This window comes from Nelusetta ayraudi, unplaced genomic scaffold, assembly GCF_046127955.1.
Source record: "Nelusetta ayraudi isolate G7.1 ecotype Tasmania unplaced genomic scaffold, CSIRO-AGI_Nayr_v1 ptg000003l, whole genome shotgun sequence".
NCBI classification, from domain to species: domain Eukaryota; kingdom Metazoa; phylum Chordata; class Actinopteri; order Tetraodontiformes; family Monacanthidae; genus Nelusetta; species Nelusetta ayraudi.
The window spans coordinates 1,775,617-1,793,785 of NW_027466053.1; the positions used below are offsets into that span (position 1 = coordinate 1,775,617).

The 18,169-nt window shown below is 49.4% G+C and overlaps 1 protein-coding gene across 3 annotated transcripts in view; it reads left to right on the top strand.

The window, feature by feature from the left end:
- The window catches only part of bbs9 (Bardet-Biedl syndrome 9), a 91,522-nt gene that overhangs the window by 24,293 nt on the left and 49,060 nt on the right, over positions 1 to 18,169 (top strand). For 2 of the 3 annotated variants that reach the window (XR_012926884.1, XM_076028470.1), the window contains exons 14-19: positions 5,094 to 5,198; positions 9,101 to 9,115; positions 12,523 to 12,663; positions 13,014 to 13,109; positions 13,627 to 13,799; positions 13,895 to 14,047. Coding sequence is in view for 2 of the 3 variants with exons in the window: in XM_076028470.1 (XP_075884585.1) it covers positions 5,094 to 5,198; positions 9,101 to 9,115; positions 12,523 to 12,663; positions 13,014 to 13,109; positions 13,627 to 13,799; positions 13,895 to 14,047 (683 nt within the window). In the remaining variant the exon portion in view is untranslated. The remainder of the gene's footprint in view (positions 1 to 5,093; positions 5,199 to 9,100; positions 9,116 to 12,522; positions 12,664 to 13,013; positions 13,110 to 13,626; positions 13,800 to 13,894; positions 14,048 to 18,169) is intronic. The other variant, XM_076028474.1, reaches the window with a different exon arrangement.

The following is an 18,169-nucleotide window of genomic DNA, read 5'->3' on the forward strand; positions in this document are numbered from 1 at the left end:
CCTCCTCAGGCGCTGAAACGTCATCCATTTTCTTGTGGTGCCTGAATCAGAGAAGCTCTGCCGTGTTCCCATCATTCATGCTGCTCCTACGCTGCGGCTGCGACCGCAGAGCGCGCTCACCCTGCCGTGCACTGTGCCGTGCACTCTGCCGTGCACTCTGCTGTGCACTCTGCCGTGCACGCCGTGTCCACCACCTCCTCCTCCGCCGCCGTTAATTCAAACAGGATGCCCCTGCGGTGCTGGAACCTCCTCCTCCGTCAATAACAGTCACGCACTCTTTTGTTTTGATGGCTTGCGTTTCACATGTCAGCCTGTGTCTGACGCTGCACACATGTTGTTTTCTCCCTCCAGTCGTCTTTCCTCCTCACGTCTCCCGAACGTGTCCAGTATCTCCTCTAGAGCTCCTCTGGATCTCCCGACGTTCTCGCCGTAGACTCCAGAGAAAAACACGCGTCACCCAACTCCAAAGTCAAGAAGTTATTTCACTGCAAATTAGCTCTTAATGTCCTGTGACACTGCACACACACACACACACACACACACACACACCATCACACACACTGGTCTAGCTGACTGGCCCTGCAGTGGCCTCTACTGGCCTGGCAGCAGAACAGTTTCACTGTTTCCCCGCGAGAAAATGAGGAGAAATGAAATTAATAGATTGAGAGAGTTTTTTGCTCAGCGCTGCGACTTGGCTCCCAGGAGCTAGATCCTGCTCACACACACACACACACACACACACACACACACACACACCCACACACCCACACACACACACACACACACACACACACACACACACACACACACATACACACACACACCATTTACTCTGTGATCCAGTCCAGGAAATGGCAGCCTGCGTTATGGATTGCAGAGGAAGTGGCTGAGCTGCAGATGGAGCCATGCCTGGACTAGTGTGTGTGTGTGTGTGTGTGTGTGTGTGTGTGTGTGTGTGTGTGTGTGTGTGTGTGTGTGTGTGTGTGTGTCAGTACTTTACGTACATGGGTATAAATCTTGCTGCGGCAAAAGAGCAAAAACTTCTTGTACCAGGAAGCGTTTCATTGGTCCAGTGTGTTCTGGGCGGCGACGCTGCAAAACATCCAGACAGCGGTGCTTACTTTATGTTTTTATTTCATAATTTTTCAGAACGTGGAATTTTATTCCTTTTTGTCAGATTCTTGGATGAACTTGCGAAACGGCAGAACCTGAGCATGTTGCGTTGCGAGCTGTGATAGGACAGCAGAAGGTCTTCAGCGTGCTCCGTCTTTCTGCTTTTTATACGGTTACTCCACTTTTGATCCGCCTCAGATGGCGGCTGGGTCCGGGCTTCACCTCACACTGCCTCCTTTGTTCACCTCCTCCTCCTCCCCTCCTCCCCTCCTCACCATCCTCTCCATCTTCTCCTCTTCCTCACCTGCCTGTGACCTCTTCCGCTGCAGCTGGAGACTTAAGAGTCCCCAGATCTTGCACGCTCATCTTTAAAAGTTCCTGTCTGAAGCTTTTTTGAGCCGGTTTTCTCCCTAGACAAGGCGTGGGCAAACTACGGCCCGGGGGCCCATAAGCAGCCCGTTCAGCTTTTTAATCTGGCCAGCCCAACTTGAAGACGTAATATTAAAAGTCAGTCAGTCATAAAACTGCTGTATTTCTCTATGTTTCCAGTGTTTTCAGAGCCATTTCAATAAAGAGCTAAACACCCTGGTGGTTCTGGATGGTCCTAGGTGGTTCTAGGTGGTTCGAGGTGGTTCTAGGTGGTTCTAGTTGGTTCTAAGAGCTAAACACCCTTGTGGTTCTGGATGGTTCTAGGTGGTTCTGGATGGTTCTAAGAGCTAAACACCCTGGTGGTTCTGGATGGTCCTAGGAGGTTCTCGGTGGTTCTAGGTGGTTCTAGATGGTTCTAAGAGCTAAACACCCTGGTGGTTCTGGATGGTCCTAGGTGGTTCTAGGTGGTTCTGGATGGTTCTAAGAGCTAAACACCCTGGTGGCTCTGGATGGTCCTAGGTGGTCCTAGGTGGTTCTGGATGGTTATAAGAGTTAAACACCGTGGGGCTTCAAAAACACTGATTTGGTTGCAACTTTGCTTTGCTTCATTTTCAATGGACATTAAAGCAACTCCATCAATCTGCTGCTGCTCCGGCCCCTGATGGTTCTAGGTGGCTCTGGGTTGATTTAGGTGGTATTAGGTGGTTCTCCCCCCCTGCTCTAGACTCTGCCTACCATTGCTGCTGATCAGATATGGCTCCTCCCACCAACAGGAAGCCCAGAGCTGTTGCAATGTCATTCCACAGGGCCTAATAAATAAAGATATTAGAAAAAGCCTTTTTTGATGCAGCGGTGGGAGAACTTGTAGCTAGCCGGTCAGGTGACCCTTCAGCCGCCTGCTAGCGCTCGCAGAAGCAGCAGCAGCAGCAGCGCTGCTGAAGGTCATGGGGTCAAACAGAACTTCTGCTCTAATTCCTTCTTTGTGTGTTAGAAAGTGTTCTGGTGTCGTCGCTGCCCTCAGGTTGAAGCACTTGACATCTTAAAGGCTTTTTAAAAGTGAGTGCTCATTGTTTGGAGGAGGTCAGAGGTCAAGACGGGTGGAGATGCCACACAAGGAGATGTGTGTGTGTCTGTGTGTCTGTGTGTGTCTGTGTGTGTGTGTGTGTGTGTGTGTGTGTGTGTGTGTGTGTAGGTGTGTGTGTGTGTGTGTGTGTGTGTGTGTGTGTGTGTGTGAGGTGAACACACCTGAACCTGACGCCGTGTGGAATGTTTCTCAGACCAACCGTGCTGTTCATCCTCTGATGATTTTTTGGGAGTGCAGACAAAAAAAACTTGGAGGAACATTCACTAAATGTCTGGAAGGTGATTGGACGAACCTTCTGCACGTCATGTTCCAGGCAGACCAATCAGATCATCTAGATGTTGGTGGCCAAAGACAGGAAGTAGAAGCAAAACCTTCAGGGCCTTTTTCTCTGTGTAGGAGATTCAGAAGCAGGTGAGGAGGGGAGGAGGCTCCAAACTGGGTTAATGCTCCTGAGGACGGGGGTGAGAGGGTGGGTGGGGACTCTTTACCTGGAGGGAGCCTCCACCCGCCCACCCTCCCCCGTCCAGATGTGTGTGAATACGTGATGACAGGGCGAGTGGAGGCGAGGCAGAGATGGATGGAGCCACGGTTTGAGGATCACTGCAGGTCTTCTCTGCCCTTGTTTGTTGGACTTAATGGTCCTGGGAAACACTTAGAGCACTTCAACTAGTCTGACCAGCACGACCCCCAGAGGTCAGCAGGTTAAAAGCCTTGTGCTGACAGACGGCGTGATGGGTGGATGGAGGGAGGCAGGAGGGAGGGGAGGGAAGAGAGGTTTTCTCACTGGGACGGTGGCTGGTTTCTCGGTGAGATCTTCTTCTCCAGATCTTCTTCAGCAGAACTCCAGCTGGACCGCGGTCCACCTCGCTGCGCTGAGAGGAGTGCTGGCCTAGTCTCAACACGTCCACCTCCTCCTCCTTCCAGCTGCTCCTCAGTGACCTCCACCACCACTCCTCACCAGCATCTCCATCACATCCCTCAATCTCCATCACATCTCTTCATCTCGTCCTCCACCTTTAGACAGACAATGAGAAGCTAATTAGTTCCTTCTGAACCTTCTTAGCCTTATTTGAGAGGTTTCTCCAAGTTTAGCACCAGTTTCTATTGTCATTTGAAGGTTTTGGACAGTTCTAGGGGTCGTGGAAACACAGCTATGGTCAGAAGATGCGGTATTAAAGTTTTTCACATGGCCGACATTGAAGGTTGTGTAATGTGTGAAGCTCTTCATCATAGTGTTTAGTCGTGAAAGGCCAGTTGGGAGGTGGCGGCGGGGATGAAGGGGAAGAGGAGAGCAGGAGAGAGAGGAGGTCACGCTGTCAGGACGTCTGATGGAGTGAGGAGAAAGTCTCTGTTTGCTCTCCCTCCCTCTCTCTTTCTCCTCTTTCTTTTCATCTCCTCTCATCCAGCCCGTCCTCTTGCACAGAGGGCTGCTGGGAAAAAAGAGAGGAGCGAGACTGTTGCTGAGGGTCCGAGTCCTCTCAGAGATACACTGACAGATGTGTGTGTGTGTGTGTGTGTGTGTGTGTGTGTGTGTGTGTGTGTGTGTGTGTGTGACTCTTTCTTCAGTGAATTAATGCGTTTAAGCTCATAAATCTGTCTGTCTTTCTCTGTCGTCCATTGCTACACGCGCATACACACACACACACACACACACACACACACACACACACACACACACAGACTGACAGCAGACAGCAGACACACTCACATACTTGGTGTTAAGTCACCTGTGATGGTGGAGCTCAGGAACATCATGGCCCATTAATCCCCTGTGTGTGTGTGTGTGTGTGAGTGTGTGTGTGTGTGTGTGTGTGTGTGTGTGTGTGTGTGTCTGAAGCCATTAGCGGTAATCTATCCTTTCCTCTCCGTCTCTGTTCCAGTTCTGCGTTTCCTCCTCCGCTGCTCTCCGTCTCCTTCTGTCTGTTTGGATTTCAGACTCTTTTTTTCAAAGGGAAGCTACAACTCATCACCCCCCACCCCAATCCCACTCCATCCCACCCCTCCCCACTCCACCCTGTGGCATACAGTGTAATTTCACTTCAGGGTGTGTGTGTGTTTGTGTGTGTGTGTGTGAGTGTGTGTGTGTGTGTGTGTGTGTGTATATTTAATCTTGAGTCCAGTGGCTCTGCAGAAGTGTGTGTGTGTGTGTGTGTGTGTGTGTGTGTGTGTGTGTGTGTTAAGGGTCTAGTAATTTTTCTCTTTCCTGCCATGTCCACACCTTTTAACATGAAAATGCTGACTAGTTCATTTTTGTGTGTGCGTGCGTGTATGTGTAGTGTGTGTGTGTGTGTTTGTGTATGTGTAGTGTGTGTGCGTGTATGTCCTTTGGCTGCGTTCATCCCCAAAACGCTGCAACGAGTGAAAAACTTTGGCTCTAAAATTTTAAAAACCGTCTAAAAGTGTGTGTCCTGCCATGATTTGGTGTGTTGGTGTGTTGAACGGCGGTTGACTGATTGTGTTGTTGGATTTTGATTTGTCGTTTCCATCTTTATTTAAACACCTCCTTCTTCTTCTCCTCTCCCTGCAGCTGTCGGCTCCTCCACCGTCGTGTCCTTCTCGGCGTTCCTCAACGCTCGTTTTCCTCCAGCAGACCTGGGCAGTGACATCACAGTGTCCTATAGCTCGCCAACAGGTGAGCGGCTCTCACGAACACACACACACACACACACACACACACACACACACACACACACACACACACACACACCGTTTCGTCAGTTAATTTCCCAATTTGCTTTGGCTTTGGTGTGTAACGACGATTTGGCTTGACTTTTATTTTGAAAGAACAGGATGTGATGCTTGTTTTTAGATGTGTTTCCTCTCTGACTTCCTGATAAATCTACACTGATTATTTCACCCTGTCACCTCGTCAACCCCGCTGACTCAGTCAGTCGGAGGCGGAGCTTCTGCAGTGGCTAGGATCGTGATTGGCTGTCTGTCATGCAAGCTCCCTCCTGGTTGATCCCTCCCTGGTGGATCCTGGTTAATCTCGCCCTGGTTGATCCTAGTTGATCCCTCCCTGGTTGCTCCTGGTTGATCCTGCCCTGGTGGAACCTGGTTGATCCCGCCCTAGTGGATCCTAGTTAATCCCTCCCTGGTTGTTCCTGGTTTATCCCACCCTGGTTGATCCCTCCCTAGTGGATTCTGGTTGATCTCGCCTTGGTGGATCCTGGTTGATCCTGCCCTGGTGGATCCTGGTTGATCCTGCCCTGGTGGATCCTGGTTGATCCCGCCCTGGTGGATCCTGGTTGACCTCGCCCTGGTTGATCCTGCCATGGTTGATCCCTCCCTGGCTCATCCCTCCGTGGTGGATCCTAGTTGATGCCTCACTGATTGATCCTGGCTGATCCTGGTTGATCCTACCTAGTGCATCCTGGTTGATCTCTCCTTGGTTGATTCTGATTGATCCCATCCTGGTGGATCCCTCACTGATTGATCCTGGCTGATCCTGGTTGGTCCCGCCTGGTGGATCCTGGTTGATCTCTCCTTGGTTGATCCTGATTGATCCCTTCCTGGTGGATCCTGGTTCATCCCTCACTGATTGATCCTGGCTGATCCTGGTTGGTCCCGCCTGGTGGATCCTGGTTGATGTCTCCCTGGTTGATTCTGTTTGATCCCTCCCTGTTGGATCCTGCCCAAGGGCTAATCCTTCCATTCCATTTCCAGTCTTCTGCATCATTCCTGGAAGACTCTACTTCCCCCAGCGAGCCACAGTAACAGTTCGGCTCTGTGTTTAAATGTCACTGTGTGTTTTAAAATAGAGTCTCAGCATCTCAACATGTGTTCAGAAAATACTGCTGTTTTTCTGTTTCCTTTGGCTGGATGTGTAGGTGGAAGGTTCCAGAACACTTCATATGAAATGTCTGGAAATGTTGGGAGGTTTTTCTAGGGTTTGGTTTATTTAAAGGCTTTATTGTGATGTGAAAACTAGTTGAAGATAAATAATGTTGGACTGGAGACGGCCCAGTGGAGCTCCAAAGTGAATCCATGCTTTCTGTCATCATGATGTTGTGTTTGATTTCCTCAAAACAGCAGCTTTACCACCAGCAGCATCACCAGTAGAAATCTGATTGGCTTGCTCTAAAGGTGACGGACACAAGCTGAGCTTCGTCCAGTGACCTTTCTTGGTGACCTTTTCCATGGCTCCTCCCCCTCTCTGAAAGCTCTCTATTGGCTCTTTCACTGTTGGATGTGTGACAAAAGTCCAGCAGGTTTTTTCCGTTTTCGTTGGTCGTCCGTCGTCTTTTACTCTGCTCCTTCCCCCCTTCCCATTGTCATTCTTCTGTCCACTGGGGGCGCCACCGAGCAATCAGGCCTCATAGTTGCTGAGCCGTGTGTGTGTGTGCGTGTGTGTGTGTGTGTGTGTGTGTGTGTGTGTGTGTGTGTGTGTGTGTGTGTGTGTGTGTGACATGGTGTGTGTTCCTGCCAGGCTCACCTCCACTAAAGCCCTCTCTCTCCTGTCGCTCCTCCTCTAAACGCCGGCCGCTATGGGAAGAATGCACCACTTTATCTTCTTCTTTGTTCTCCTGTTCCATCCCTGGTCCATCCCTGGTCCATCCCGCCCAGCGCCGATGACCCGGCCGCCACGCCAGTGCCTGGCGGGTCGAGACCTGGGCGTTAAGCCCTCCTGAGGCTCTGACACTTTAAGAAGGCTGTCGACTCTTTAAGCCCTTCAAAAGGAGGCCACAGGCCGCTCGTTACAATCTGCAAAGAATTTCATTAGTGGACCTGCGTGATTGTGTGACTGTGTGTTTGGCAACCAAGTCTGACGCCGACACACACACACACACACACACACACACACACACACACACACACACACACAAAAGGGAGACACACCCAGATCACAGGAACGGGCATATTAACGCGCACAGAGTTCAGACAGGGAACACACCCTGGTGTGTGTGTGTGTGTGTGTGTGTGTGTGTGTGTGTGTGTGTATGTGTGTGTGTGTGTGTGTGTGTGTGTGTGCTGAATACCTTCCTGCTCCATTAGACGTGTCCTTGCTCTCTAAGTGGAGGCTTCACTCAGCACCGAGGCTTGTAGTTCCTGCTGAGGTTCTTCTGCCGTCTGTCTTCCTCCATGATGAGAGAAAATGAAACATTGTAACCCGACAGCAGCGTCAATCGTGATGAGAATAAAAACAATGGTAAAATCCAACTTTGATTTTAAAACTTCTATGTCACCGACATGTCAGAGAGCTAAGCGTTACAAATATTGAACTCTTTAATTATGGATTTTTGTTTTACTAAAATCTTACTAAATTAAATATATTTTCCACAAGAATTGAATTATAACTATGAAACTTTTTGCATTGTTACCCATAACTTCATCTTTATATGATATACGCTATGCAAGTCGCGATAAGATCGTCGTAAACATTTAAAGTAAACTAAAGATGCAAATATAGTGTTTGAAGATCTGAAGTTACCAGCAGAGTCACTGAGTTGAACTTTCTGACTCGGCACCTTTCTGCTGCTGCTGACATCTGCTTCTCATTGGCCATCACAGGAAATCCTGCCCGGCCAATCAGCTTCGGGGATTAACGCGGCCCTGAAGGCTGCTGCCTCCAATGTGGCTTCCAAAACCCTCACCCTTTGATTAAAACTGAGGTTATTCACATAATTATACTTATATCAGTGTATTTCTTTTATTTTAAGTTTTCTGACCTCTTTGATCTTAGTAATAGTAATTATTGCGAGTAATAGTAAATAAAGAAATAGTGATTTTAATGTTTCCTTCCAAATAAAGAATAAATTAAAAAAACATAGATAAATATATAAAGACTAATCAAATATAAAATTGAAATATTCCTTCATTGTTCTTAACTAATGAAACTAATTATATTGGATTAAAACTTACCGTTGCTTCCCATTAAAGATAATTCTTGGACCTATTGATTGACAATGCTGCCATTTTTGCCTTTTAAAAAGTTGCTAGTTTGTGTGTTTCCCTACCAGCGGGTCGTAAATGATCCATCACATGTTCAAACTGAGCCGTATTTATTTGTAAAAACGTTCCTTTTGCTTCCCGTCTGACTGACGTTCATCCTCAGTGACGCCGCCGCCGCCGCCGCCGCTCAACATCCAGATTTTATCACATATTCACCATTTCTGCTTCATTTTTGGAGCCGGCAGAGCACCACAGTGTTCCAGCGGTACTTTCCCTGTGTGTGTGTGTGTGTGTGTGTGTGTGTGTGTGTGTGTGTGTGTGTGTGTGTGTGTGTGTGTGTGTGTGTGTGTGTGTCAGAGAGCGAACAAAGCGCTGAGTGTTTTCTTTTTTACGTGTTGCGTCCATCCGTCAGTATGGACAGCAGCCAGGAATAGGCCCCTCCCTCTCCCACTGTTCCCAGTCCAGCCACTGCTGCTGCTGCTGCTGCTGCTGCTGCTGGTCCGCTGGTACGACTGGAAACCAGTGGGAAGAGTTGAATCTTTCTCTCTTTTTGCCCTTCCTGTCCTACTTCCTGTCGCTGTTTGACTTTTTATTCATGCGAAAACTTGTTGTCTTGTCGCCCTTTTCATCTCCCCACCGCAGAGATGAATCCAACAGGTGAGTGTCTGGCTGCTAGTGGAGGCCACAAAGTAGAAACACATGTCACACGCACGCACATGCACACACACACATACACGCACCTTTTGAGGAATACAAACGTGTACTGTACCACAACACAAACGGATGAAGTGACCGAGTTTTTTTGTGACATTCCGACACAAAAATCACACATGGTGTGTGTGCACAGGAACTCCTGCCGTCTGTTTATGTCCCTGTAACCTGATACTTGGCAGGAGTCTGTGTATGCACGTGCGCGCGCGCTCAAACACACACACACACACACACACACACCTCTTACACTATGGAAGCTGTAAATATCCGTCTTTATTCTTTTACAGTACACACTCATGTCATTTGTTTCACTTGCAGACACATGGAAACATACTGTCATGTTTCAGACCGCAGTGTGACACACACACACACACACACACACACACACACACACACACACACACACACACACACTGTAGCAGCAGCAGTAGTACCTAGTTGTCAGGCTGTGTTTGTTTTAGTTGCCTGAGTTTGTGAGCTTTGAATAGGATGTCCTGTAATCTGTAGTGGACTGAGAGGCCCTTTGGCAATGTGCACACACACACACTCACACACACACACACACATACACACACACACTTACTACACTATTATTTTTGTTGCTGTAATCTGAAATTTAAACCTGCTGCTGTTTTGTTTCAAAGAAGTCTTTCTCTTGATGTGTGTGTGTGTGTGTGTGTGTGTGTGTGTGTGTGTGTGTGTGTGTGTGTGTGTGTGTGTGTGTGTGTGTGTGTGTGTGTGTGTGTGTGTGTGTGCGTACGCCCAGTGTTCCACACACACACACACACACACTGTTGGATGCTACCCTGGATTTCGCTGCACCTCTGATTTTTTAAGCACTGTTGAACTGGAAATTGGAGTCGATACAACAAGGAGTGATTGTGACTCACCTGCCCTCCATCTTCCCGCCATCCTCCCTCCATCATACCTCCTTCATCCCTTCCTCATCCCTCCATCATCCCTCGATTCCTCCATCATCACTCCATCATCCCACCGCTCAGTGAAGCCGTTCAATGAGACCCAGCAGCCACGGAGTGAAGCTGCACATGAGATTGATTTGTCTAGAACCAGCCGGTGACCACACACACACACATACACGCACGCACACACACACACACACACACACATTTGATACACACACACATCAAATCTTGAAACAGTGGAAACACACACAGGGCTGACATCACTGCAGCTGCGGTCAGAAACTGATCCTGCACAGAGTTCCTCTGCTCAAACAAACTCTGCGGTCTCACACACACACACACACACACACACACAACATGTAGTCCCTCAGCTGAGGCCGTCTTGTGTCGTTGGGATCTTCAGCCTAGTTCATGGTGCTCATCATCAGCAGCTCTCACATCACACATACGTCCGTCTTGAGAAGCTCCAGCCTGATGATCCGCTTTCAGCCGGATTCATCGGGAATCGGGCCGCTGGGCGTCGGCATTCCCTGCTCGGCAACCAGGAAGCTTTAGTGTGAAGTAAATCCCAGAGAACCCGGCCTGGATGAAGACTTGACACTCAGCTGGTTTTCTCTTGATTGTGCAAGGAGGTTCGTTTTTTCCAGCGGTGAAACTTCAGAAAACACCGTCACAAACCTGCACAAAGACGACGATAGAATAAAACTTCCAACTTGCGGGTTCCATCAGCTGGCGGAGCACAAACTGATCTCTGGAATCCATCTCTGATTAATCAGCTAATAAGTGGGAATAAATCAGCCTCCATGCAGCGGCAGTCCGGCACTCCAGGTGTAAACAGGAAGTGACGGCGGCGGGCGGCGAACCCAAGCGCGGTGTCATTAGCAGGAAATCAGGAGCGGCAGGGGGGAAATCCCAGCAGCCCCGGCGGCTGACGGCAGTGTTGACCCTCAACTCTCTAATGACTCTCAGGCGGAGTCTCAGCTTCTCGGCCACTCATTAGTATCAACATTATTAATATCATTACACGGCAATTTGGCTGGGGGTTATTGGTAACCACCGTCAGGTCAGCGGCCCAGCTCAAAACTCTATATTGAGAAAACAGGCGTGGTCTCCGGCAGACGGCTGCCATGATCGCAGTCATACAAACTCAGCAGTTTATTTTCACTGTGTCATGATAGGAAAGAGTGTAGGCCATGCCCCCTCCGCCCTGCTGCCCACTGCCAAGGCTTCACTCAGCGCCCGCCTGATGTTACAGTTGGTGCGAAAACTCTGCAGCCTTTCCTTCCGCCTGTGAAAATTGGTGTAACTGCGACTAATTTAGTGAAAATCTCCAAACTCTCAGTCTGACAGTGTGTTTGTGTTTCCTCCCGGCTTCCTGGGGGGACTGTGGGGTGGACGTGGTCTAGTACAGGGGTGTGCAAACTACGGCCCGGGGGCCATATGTGTCCCATTGAGGGTTTTTAATCCGGCCCCTAAGAGTAAAATTTAGTCAGTCAGTCTTCAAGTATCTGTATTTCCTCCATGTTTCCAGTGTTTTCACAGTCATTTCAATATGGAGCTGGTTGCAACTTTGCTTTGCTTCATTTTCCATTGACATTAAAGCAACAAGTTTTCTATATAACCCATGATAGATAGTTTCCGCCTATGAGGTGGCTCACCAAAACACTCCATCTATCTGCTGCTGCTCTGCTACCCCCCTCTGGCACATCTTACAACCCACTGTGAAGCACCAGTCAGAAGGTGTAGCGCCCACTGGTCCAGCGGGTGAAATTTAGCAGCGTGGACTGTTGGGGGGGAAGAAGAAGAAACCAAATGTAGATAGCGAAAAAGGGAAAGAAAAAAAAAAATCTAAGAAATGAGCTGAATCTCATGAGACTCAATGAGATTCAGAAGTGGATGTGTGTGTGAACAGGTTGTGCTGAGTCTCAGGTGTGATGGAAGGTTTTTTTGAAAGAAAGACAGAAAGAAAGATACAAGTCAGTGACAACCCCTGGTGGTTTTGCAGGTAAAGCTCTGCTTTCAGGGTCTAACCTGGTGGTGACAGCCTGGTTAACACACACACACACACACACACACACACACACACACACACACACACACACTAGGTGCTGACTAGTAAAATGTCAGCACCGTGTTTCTTTGCCGACCTCACAAGACCTTTTTATTCTCTGCTCCCTGTCAACACAGCTGCAGGTCAGTTTGGGACAGAGCGCCCTCTCTGGTAAAGGAGACATGCAGAACAATATTGAGGATGCAGACCGGGCCACTTGTATTTTTGATTGAATTTAATACAGAAACTTACAGACCAAATTAAAACTCTTTATCCTTTATAATTTTTTTGCTTTGACTCCTCACTTCCTGTCTGCAGCAGCATCCACAACCATGTGACCCAGATATTGTTGTTTTTGGTGTGTTTGTCCTCTTCTTCAGGGGTTCCCAAGGTTATCCAGTCCCGGTTCTCTCTTCCTCTTGCTCTGGTCTGTGTCCCGTGTTCTCCTGCCAAAACCACCAAGTTCAAGGTCACCTTGGACACCAACCAGCCACCGCTGGATCTCAGGTCCCTCTTCCCAGGTCAGACGCTCGTCAAGCTCCCACATTTTACCCATTAAACTGAAAACCCTCTCCAGGAGGCAGCAGGTTTAGCCCTCTGTTTACAGCCTCCTGCCAGAACTGAGGCTTTGTTGAACCTTCCACGTGTTTGAAAAGAAGTGGGGCCACAAACAAGAAGCTCCTTCACATCCAACTGATCCTGTTCAATGTCTCCAGGATTCACTTCCTGTTTTTTTAAAAAGATTGATTTGTGTTATGTTTTGTTGTGTTGGATTGTGTTGCGTGAACTCCTGCCGCCTCTCATTGTGCTTCTGTGACCAGAATGACGGCGCCCCCTGTGGTGGTCTCATCTTGCCGTCTCTCCCTTGCAGAGTTTTCAGTTAAATCCGAAGACAAGGACGGGAACACTCTGACTCTCCAGTTTCTGTCCGGAGAGAAGGTCACCGTGGTGGCTTCCAAGACCTCCCGTGAGTCTGACAGCCGCCCTGCACCTCTTCTGCACTGCCAGCACCAGACTGGTAGAGAACCAGCAGTGGTAGAGAACCAGCAGTGGTTAAATTCCCAGTGGTTGTCACATCCCGAAGGATGCAAAATTAGTCCTCCGCATTTGACCCATCATCCCCTGAGGGAGCGGTGGGCAGCAGCAGTGCCGCGCCCGGGAATCATTGGGTGATCTAACCCCCCAATTCCAACCACGAATACTGAGTGCCAAGCAGGGAGGCAATGGGTACCATTTTTACAGTCTTTGGAATGACTCGGCCGTGGATCGAACCCACAACCTACCAGTCTCAGGGCGGACACTCTCACAGTGACCCCTAGAATTGCACAAAACTTAAATATGGCAATAGAAAACTGGTAATGGAAACAGCTCAACTTGGAAAAACCTCTCAAATATGGCTGAACGGTTTTGACGTTTGGTAGAACTTTATCGACAACAGCCAGACGTGACTGGCGTTAACATCACGTGATATGTGTTTCTTCCAGAGCGTTACCGCCTGCTGAGCGACCACTTGGAGGCGCTGTGGCTGCCACTGCAGGAGTTGGTGCAGCGGTTCGACCGACACTTTGCCTCAGTGGGCGTCAAAGACTTCAAGAAGAGCTTCAGCGGGCCCCTCCCCCTGCAGGACTACTTCCTGTCTGTTGACCACCACTTCCAGGTAGCAGCCTCACAGCACAGGGCCTCACACTGGGCCACCGCCATGGCAACACTCACTAACAACCTGTGTGTGTGTGTGTGTGTGTGTGTGTGTAGCTGCGTGTCAGCGCTCAGCAGTACCAGGACCTGCTGTCTGAACGGGCCGTCCAGTTCCGGGCCATCCAGCGCCGCCTGCTGACCCGCTTCAAAGACAAGACCCCAGCGGCACTGCAGAACCTGGACACGCTGCTGGACGCCACCTACAACCAGGTGGGGACAGCCACTTCCTGTTTGCTTCTGTGCTTGCTCCATCCCACACACACAAATGCATTCTCACCCTCACATTTGGTTCACTGCAACGTGTCATAAATACACCAGAACACCTTGACCACGCATAGAACCCAGTGTGTGTGTGTGTGTGTGTGTGAGTTGCAATCAAAGCAAAAGTAGCACTTTTGTCACAACCTTTATCTTGGTTTGACACACAACTTGTGTGTGTGTGTGTGTGTGTTTGTGTGTTTGTGTTTGTGTGTGTGTGTGTGTGTGTGTGTGTGTGTGTGTGTGTGTGTGTGTGTGTGTGTGTGTGTGTGTGTGTGTGTGTGTTGTTGCGTGCTCATTGCAAAGTGCTGCTTCTTTGCCCTGAGGCAAACATCAGCCCTCCAGCCGTCCATTAGCTTCTCGTTAGCGTAGCGTGGTGATATCATCACCTCAATTAGCCGTTAGCGCTAGGAGAGTGATCCCACCACGCCGCTCCACCGATACATCTGTTCCATGCTCATCTATTAATAATAATAATAATAATAATAACAACAATAATAATAATAATAATAATAATAATAATAATAATACCAACAATAATAAGAATAAGAATAAGAATAAGAATACATTAGACTTATATTGCGCTTTTATCGGACACACAAAGATGCTTCACATAGAAAACAAACTAATAATAACAAGTAGATGGATTAAGCAAAGGCCAGTTTGAGCAGGTGGGTTTTGAGGGGAGATTTAAAGTTCTGTTGTGAGTCCGAGTTCCTGATGGGTTGTGGGAGTGAGTTCCAGAGTGTGGGGGCAGGCTCGTCCTCTAATGTCCAAAGCTTTGTGCTGGTGATGGCCGTGAGGAGTTCTGAGTCAGCAGAGCGGAGGTGGCGGTGGAGACGTTGGTGTTGAAGGAGGTCAGGAGGGGCTAGGTTCTGGAGGGAGGTGGAGTTTGAAGTGAACCTATCAGCTCTCAGAGTCTGGGGACCCTGGACCGCTGCTGTGGGAGGACCAGGAGAACACCAGCGACCTCCTCCAGCTTCCAAACCACCTTCAAGCCAAATAAACTCTCCTGGCTTTGCCCCTGGGCTCTCAGCCTCCAACCGCTGGAGCAGAGTTAACATTGCATCATTAGTAGCTCATTCGTTTAATTTGTTTGATGTTTGGTTTGACCTCAGTGGAAATGAAGTACGGCATCAGAAAGAAGACAAATTAAATCTCCCAGCCCCAACTTTTCATAACTTTCCCGGCTCCGTGTGAGAAACCTCAGCATGATGGTGAGGTGCCCTCTGATTGGCTGATCTCCACCAGCGTCTGGCCTGTTCACACTGTGTCTCCCCACAACATGGACTTCCAGGCGTGAAGACAAGCAGGTTTACCTCCTTCTGCTCCTGGAGTCTCACTGGCATCCAGCATGTGGAAACTCTGCTGTCTTTTAATTTTTTCCTCCTCCTCTCCTCCTCTCCACTTCTCCTCCTCCTCCTCTGCTTCTCCTCTCCTCCTTTCCCTCTGTCCTCCTCCTCTCCTCCTCTCCTCCTCGCCTCTCCTCTCCCTCCGTCCTCCTCCTTCCCGCCATCCATCCAGCGGGCTGACGTGCGGGAACTTTTCCGACACTCTATCCACTCTGTAATGTAACACAGGCGGCATAATGGAGGCTATCGACGGCCGGCCGCTGGAAGAAAAGGCTGATGAGCGGCTGGAATTAATAATTCATGCTGCCGCTGAGCTGCGACTCAGCACTTCACCTTCTGAGGCTCCACAGTCTCTCCATCACATGGACAGCGAGTCGCTCTTCTCACACCGGAGGACTTCAATCTGATTGGATCAAACAGAAACAATTAGCAGGCAGTTTGTTCTGCTCCTGAAGGTCAGCGTGTCCTTCACCCCTCCTCCTGGTGGGCGTGTTCACCTGGCGGCGCCACGGCAGCAGTCGCAGCGTCGTCACGACGGCCCAGGAATGTGTGGCCAATCAGGAATGCCGGAGAACCAGGCACCTCTTTCATTTGGCCTGTGAGGAATGTCTGCTGGTCTGCTGGCCCAGAACATCCATCAGCGAGGGAGGGGAGGGGAGGTAGGGGGAAGGGCGGGGGAGGTGGGGGATTTCCCCCTCGTTAGCATTATGTCTGTGTGTGTGTGTGTGTGTGTGTGTGTGTGTGTGTGTGTGTGTTTGTCTATACATGCAGTTGAGCCCCATCCTGGCGGGCCGTCCTAGACCAGAGGGCGGGGCCACGACCACCTCCACCCCCCGCACTCCTCCACCCCCCTGCGGTCGTCTGTACACGTTTACTCGGCGGAGGATAATATTTCCATTGTTGGTGCTGCTTTTATGGCGCCTATATTTTATTCATGGGATTCCTGAGAGCCACATGTGACTGCGGCCACCAGCGTTTGAAGGCGAAGCGCAAGAAAGTCTGTTTGATCCGGTCGGTGGGCGCAGATTCCTGAAAAACAGCAACCAGCCGGCCGGACCCTCCGGTGATGACGATGATGATGATGATGATGATGATGGATGGCTGTGAAAACAGAGGAGGGATGCGCAAGTGATTGTTTGTGAGCGGAGGACGAGATAAACGAGCTGCGGGGTGAAAACTGGCCGTCCCAGTGTCTGTCATAACCCCCCCCCTCACCTTCCCCTCCCCAGGAGCAGAGGGCGGAGTTTCCATCCACTTGTTTTTGTTTTTGTTTTTTGATAATTATTTGTTAAAGCAGCAAGATATTAAGATATTACAGGAAAACAGAATCACGAGGAGAAGTTAGCACCATGTGAGATGATCACAGGTCTCCCTTTTCGTCCTGCAATAGGACAATACAGTGACATTGACAGTCAGATAGAGTGAATAACAACCAACAACATTTATGTTGTGTGTCTGTGTTTGTTTTTCAATTATAAATATAGCAGCTGGAAAATTTTAGTATTAATATATAGTCAGAAATGGTATGATTATCAGATAGAAAGCATGGTAAATACAAATAAAATAAATAAATAAACAAATAAATAAAAAGAAGGGATGCAAAGTTAAAAAGGAAGGTTGATTACAAAGGGAAAAAAGAATGAAATATTTATCTATCTATTAGGCTATGAAATATATCTAGGATGCCTTGGAGCCCTGTTTGTGACCATGGAATGAGATCAGCGAGCCCCACGGTGAAAACTGGCCGTTCCCACCGTCTATTCGTTCGAACCCCCCACCCCCACCCCCCAATGGAGGGGGGCGGGGGGGATGAGGAGGTGGAGATGTCGGAGTTTCCATCCATCACCGGCGCCTCTGTATTTTGAGGCGCTGCCCTCTAGCTGCTGCCGTTTGATTCTTCAGCAGCCGAGCTAGTGGTTCGCTCGGCTAGCTAGCTGGCCAAACCCGGTCATGATTGGAGGGAAATTAGCCGTCAATGAAACGCAGAAAAACGCCCTTAAAAGGAGTTTGAGCCAGCGGGGGCGGCTGCGAAGGCCAAAAAGAGGCCGTTTCCATAAACACTCTCCACGCTGCCGCCGCGGCTTCCTCTGGGGGTTAGTGTTAGCATTAACCTAGCCTCCGCTAGCCGGGGTGACCAGTCCCCCTGTAATCACCAGTTCAAACAGAGGAGGAGGGGGAGGAGGGTGTGTGGCTGAGTGACGGGGTGAGTGACGGGCCGTGCGGGGCCCCCCGGGGGGCCTCACCAGGGGCCCCTAATGGAGGCTTCTGTGGACAGCAGCCTGATTTATCTGGCCCGAAATGGAGCTCCAAACACACTGATCCAGTGTGGAGCACGAGACCACCGCCATTAACCGTCCTGACTGTGTGTGTGTGTGTGTGTGTGTGTGTGTGTGTGTGTGTGTACGTGCCGCAGTACTTAAGGAAGTGTGTGTGTTTCAAACGTGTACATGTATGAACATACAAGTGCTGTTTGGTTTGGCCGCCGCTGTGTGTCGCCGTCGACGGCCAATAGTAGCCAGTTAAAATGGGAGGCTCCGCCCACCTGACCCCCAGGGGTCAGCGTTTTATTGGATTAGAGAGTTTATTCCTGTGCTGATGGAGGAACAACCAACAATTGTGTGTGTTTTTTTTTTTTTTTTGCACCAAACCCTGGAGGAGCCGAGAGTCACAGTCCTGTATAAACTCACAGTGGAGCAGAAACATCTAAAAACAGGGTGAACAA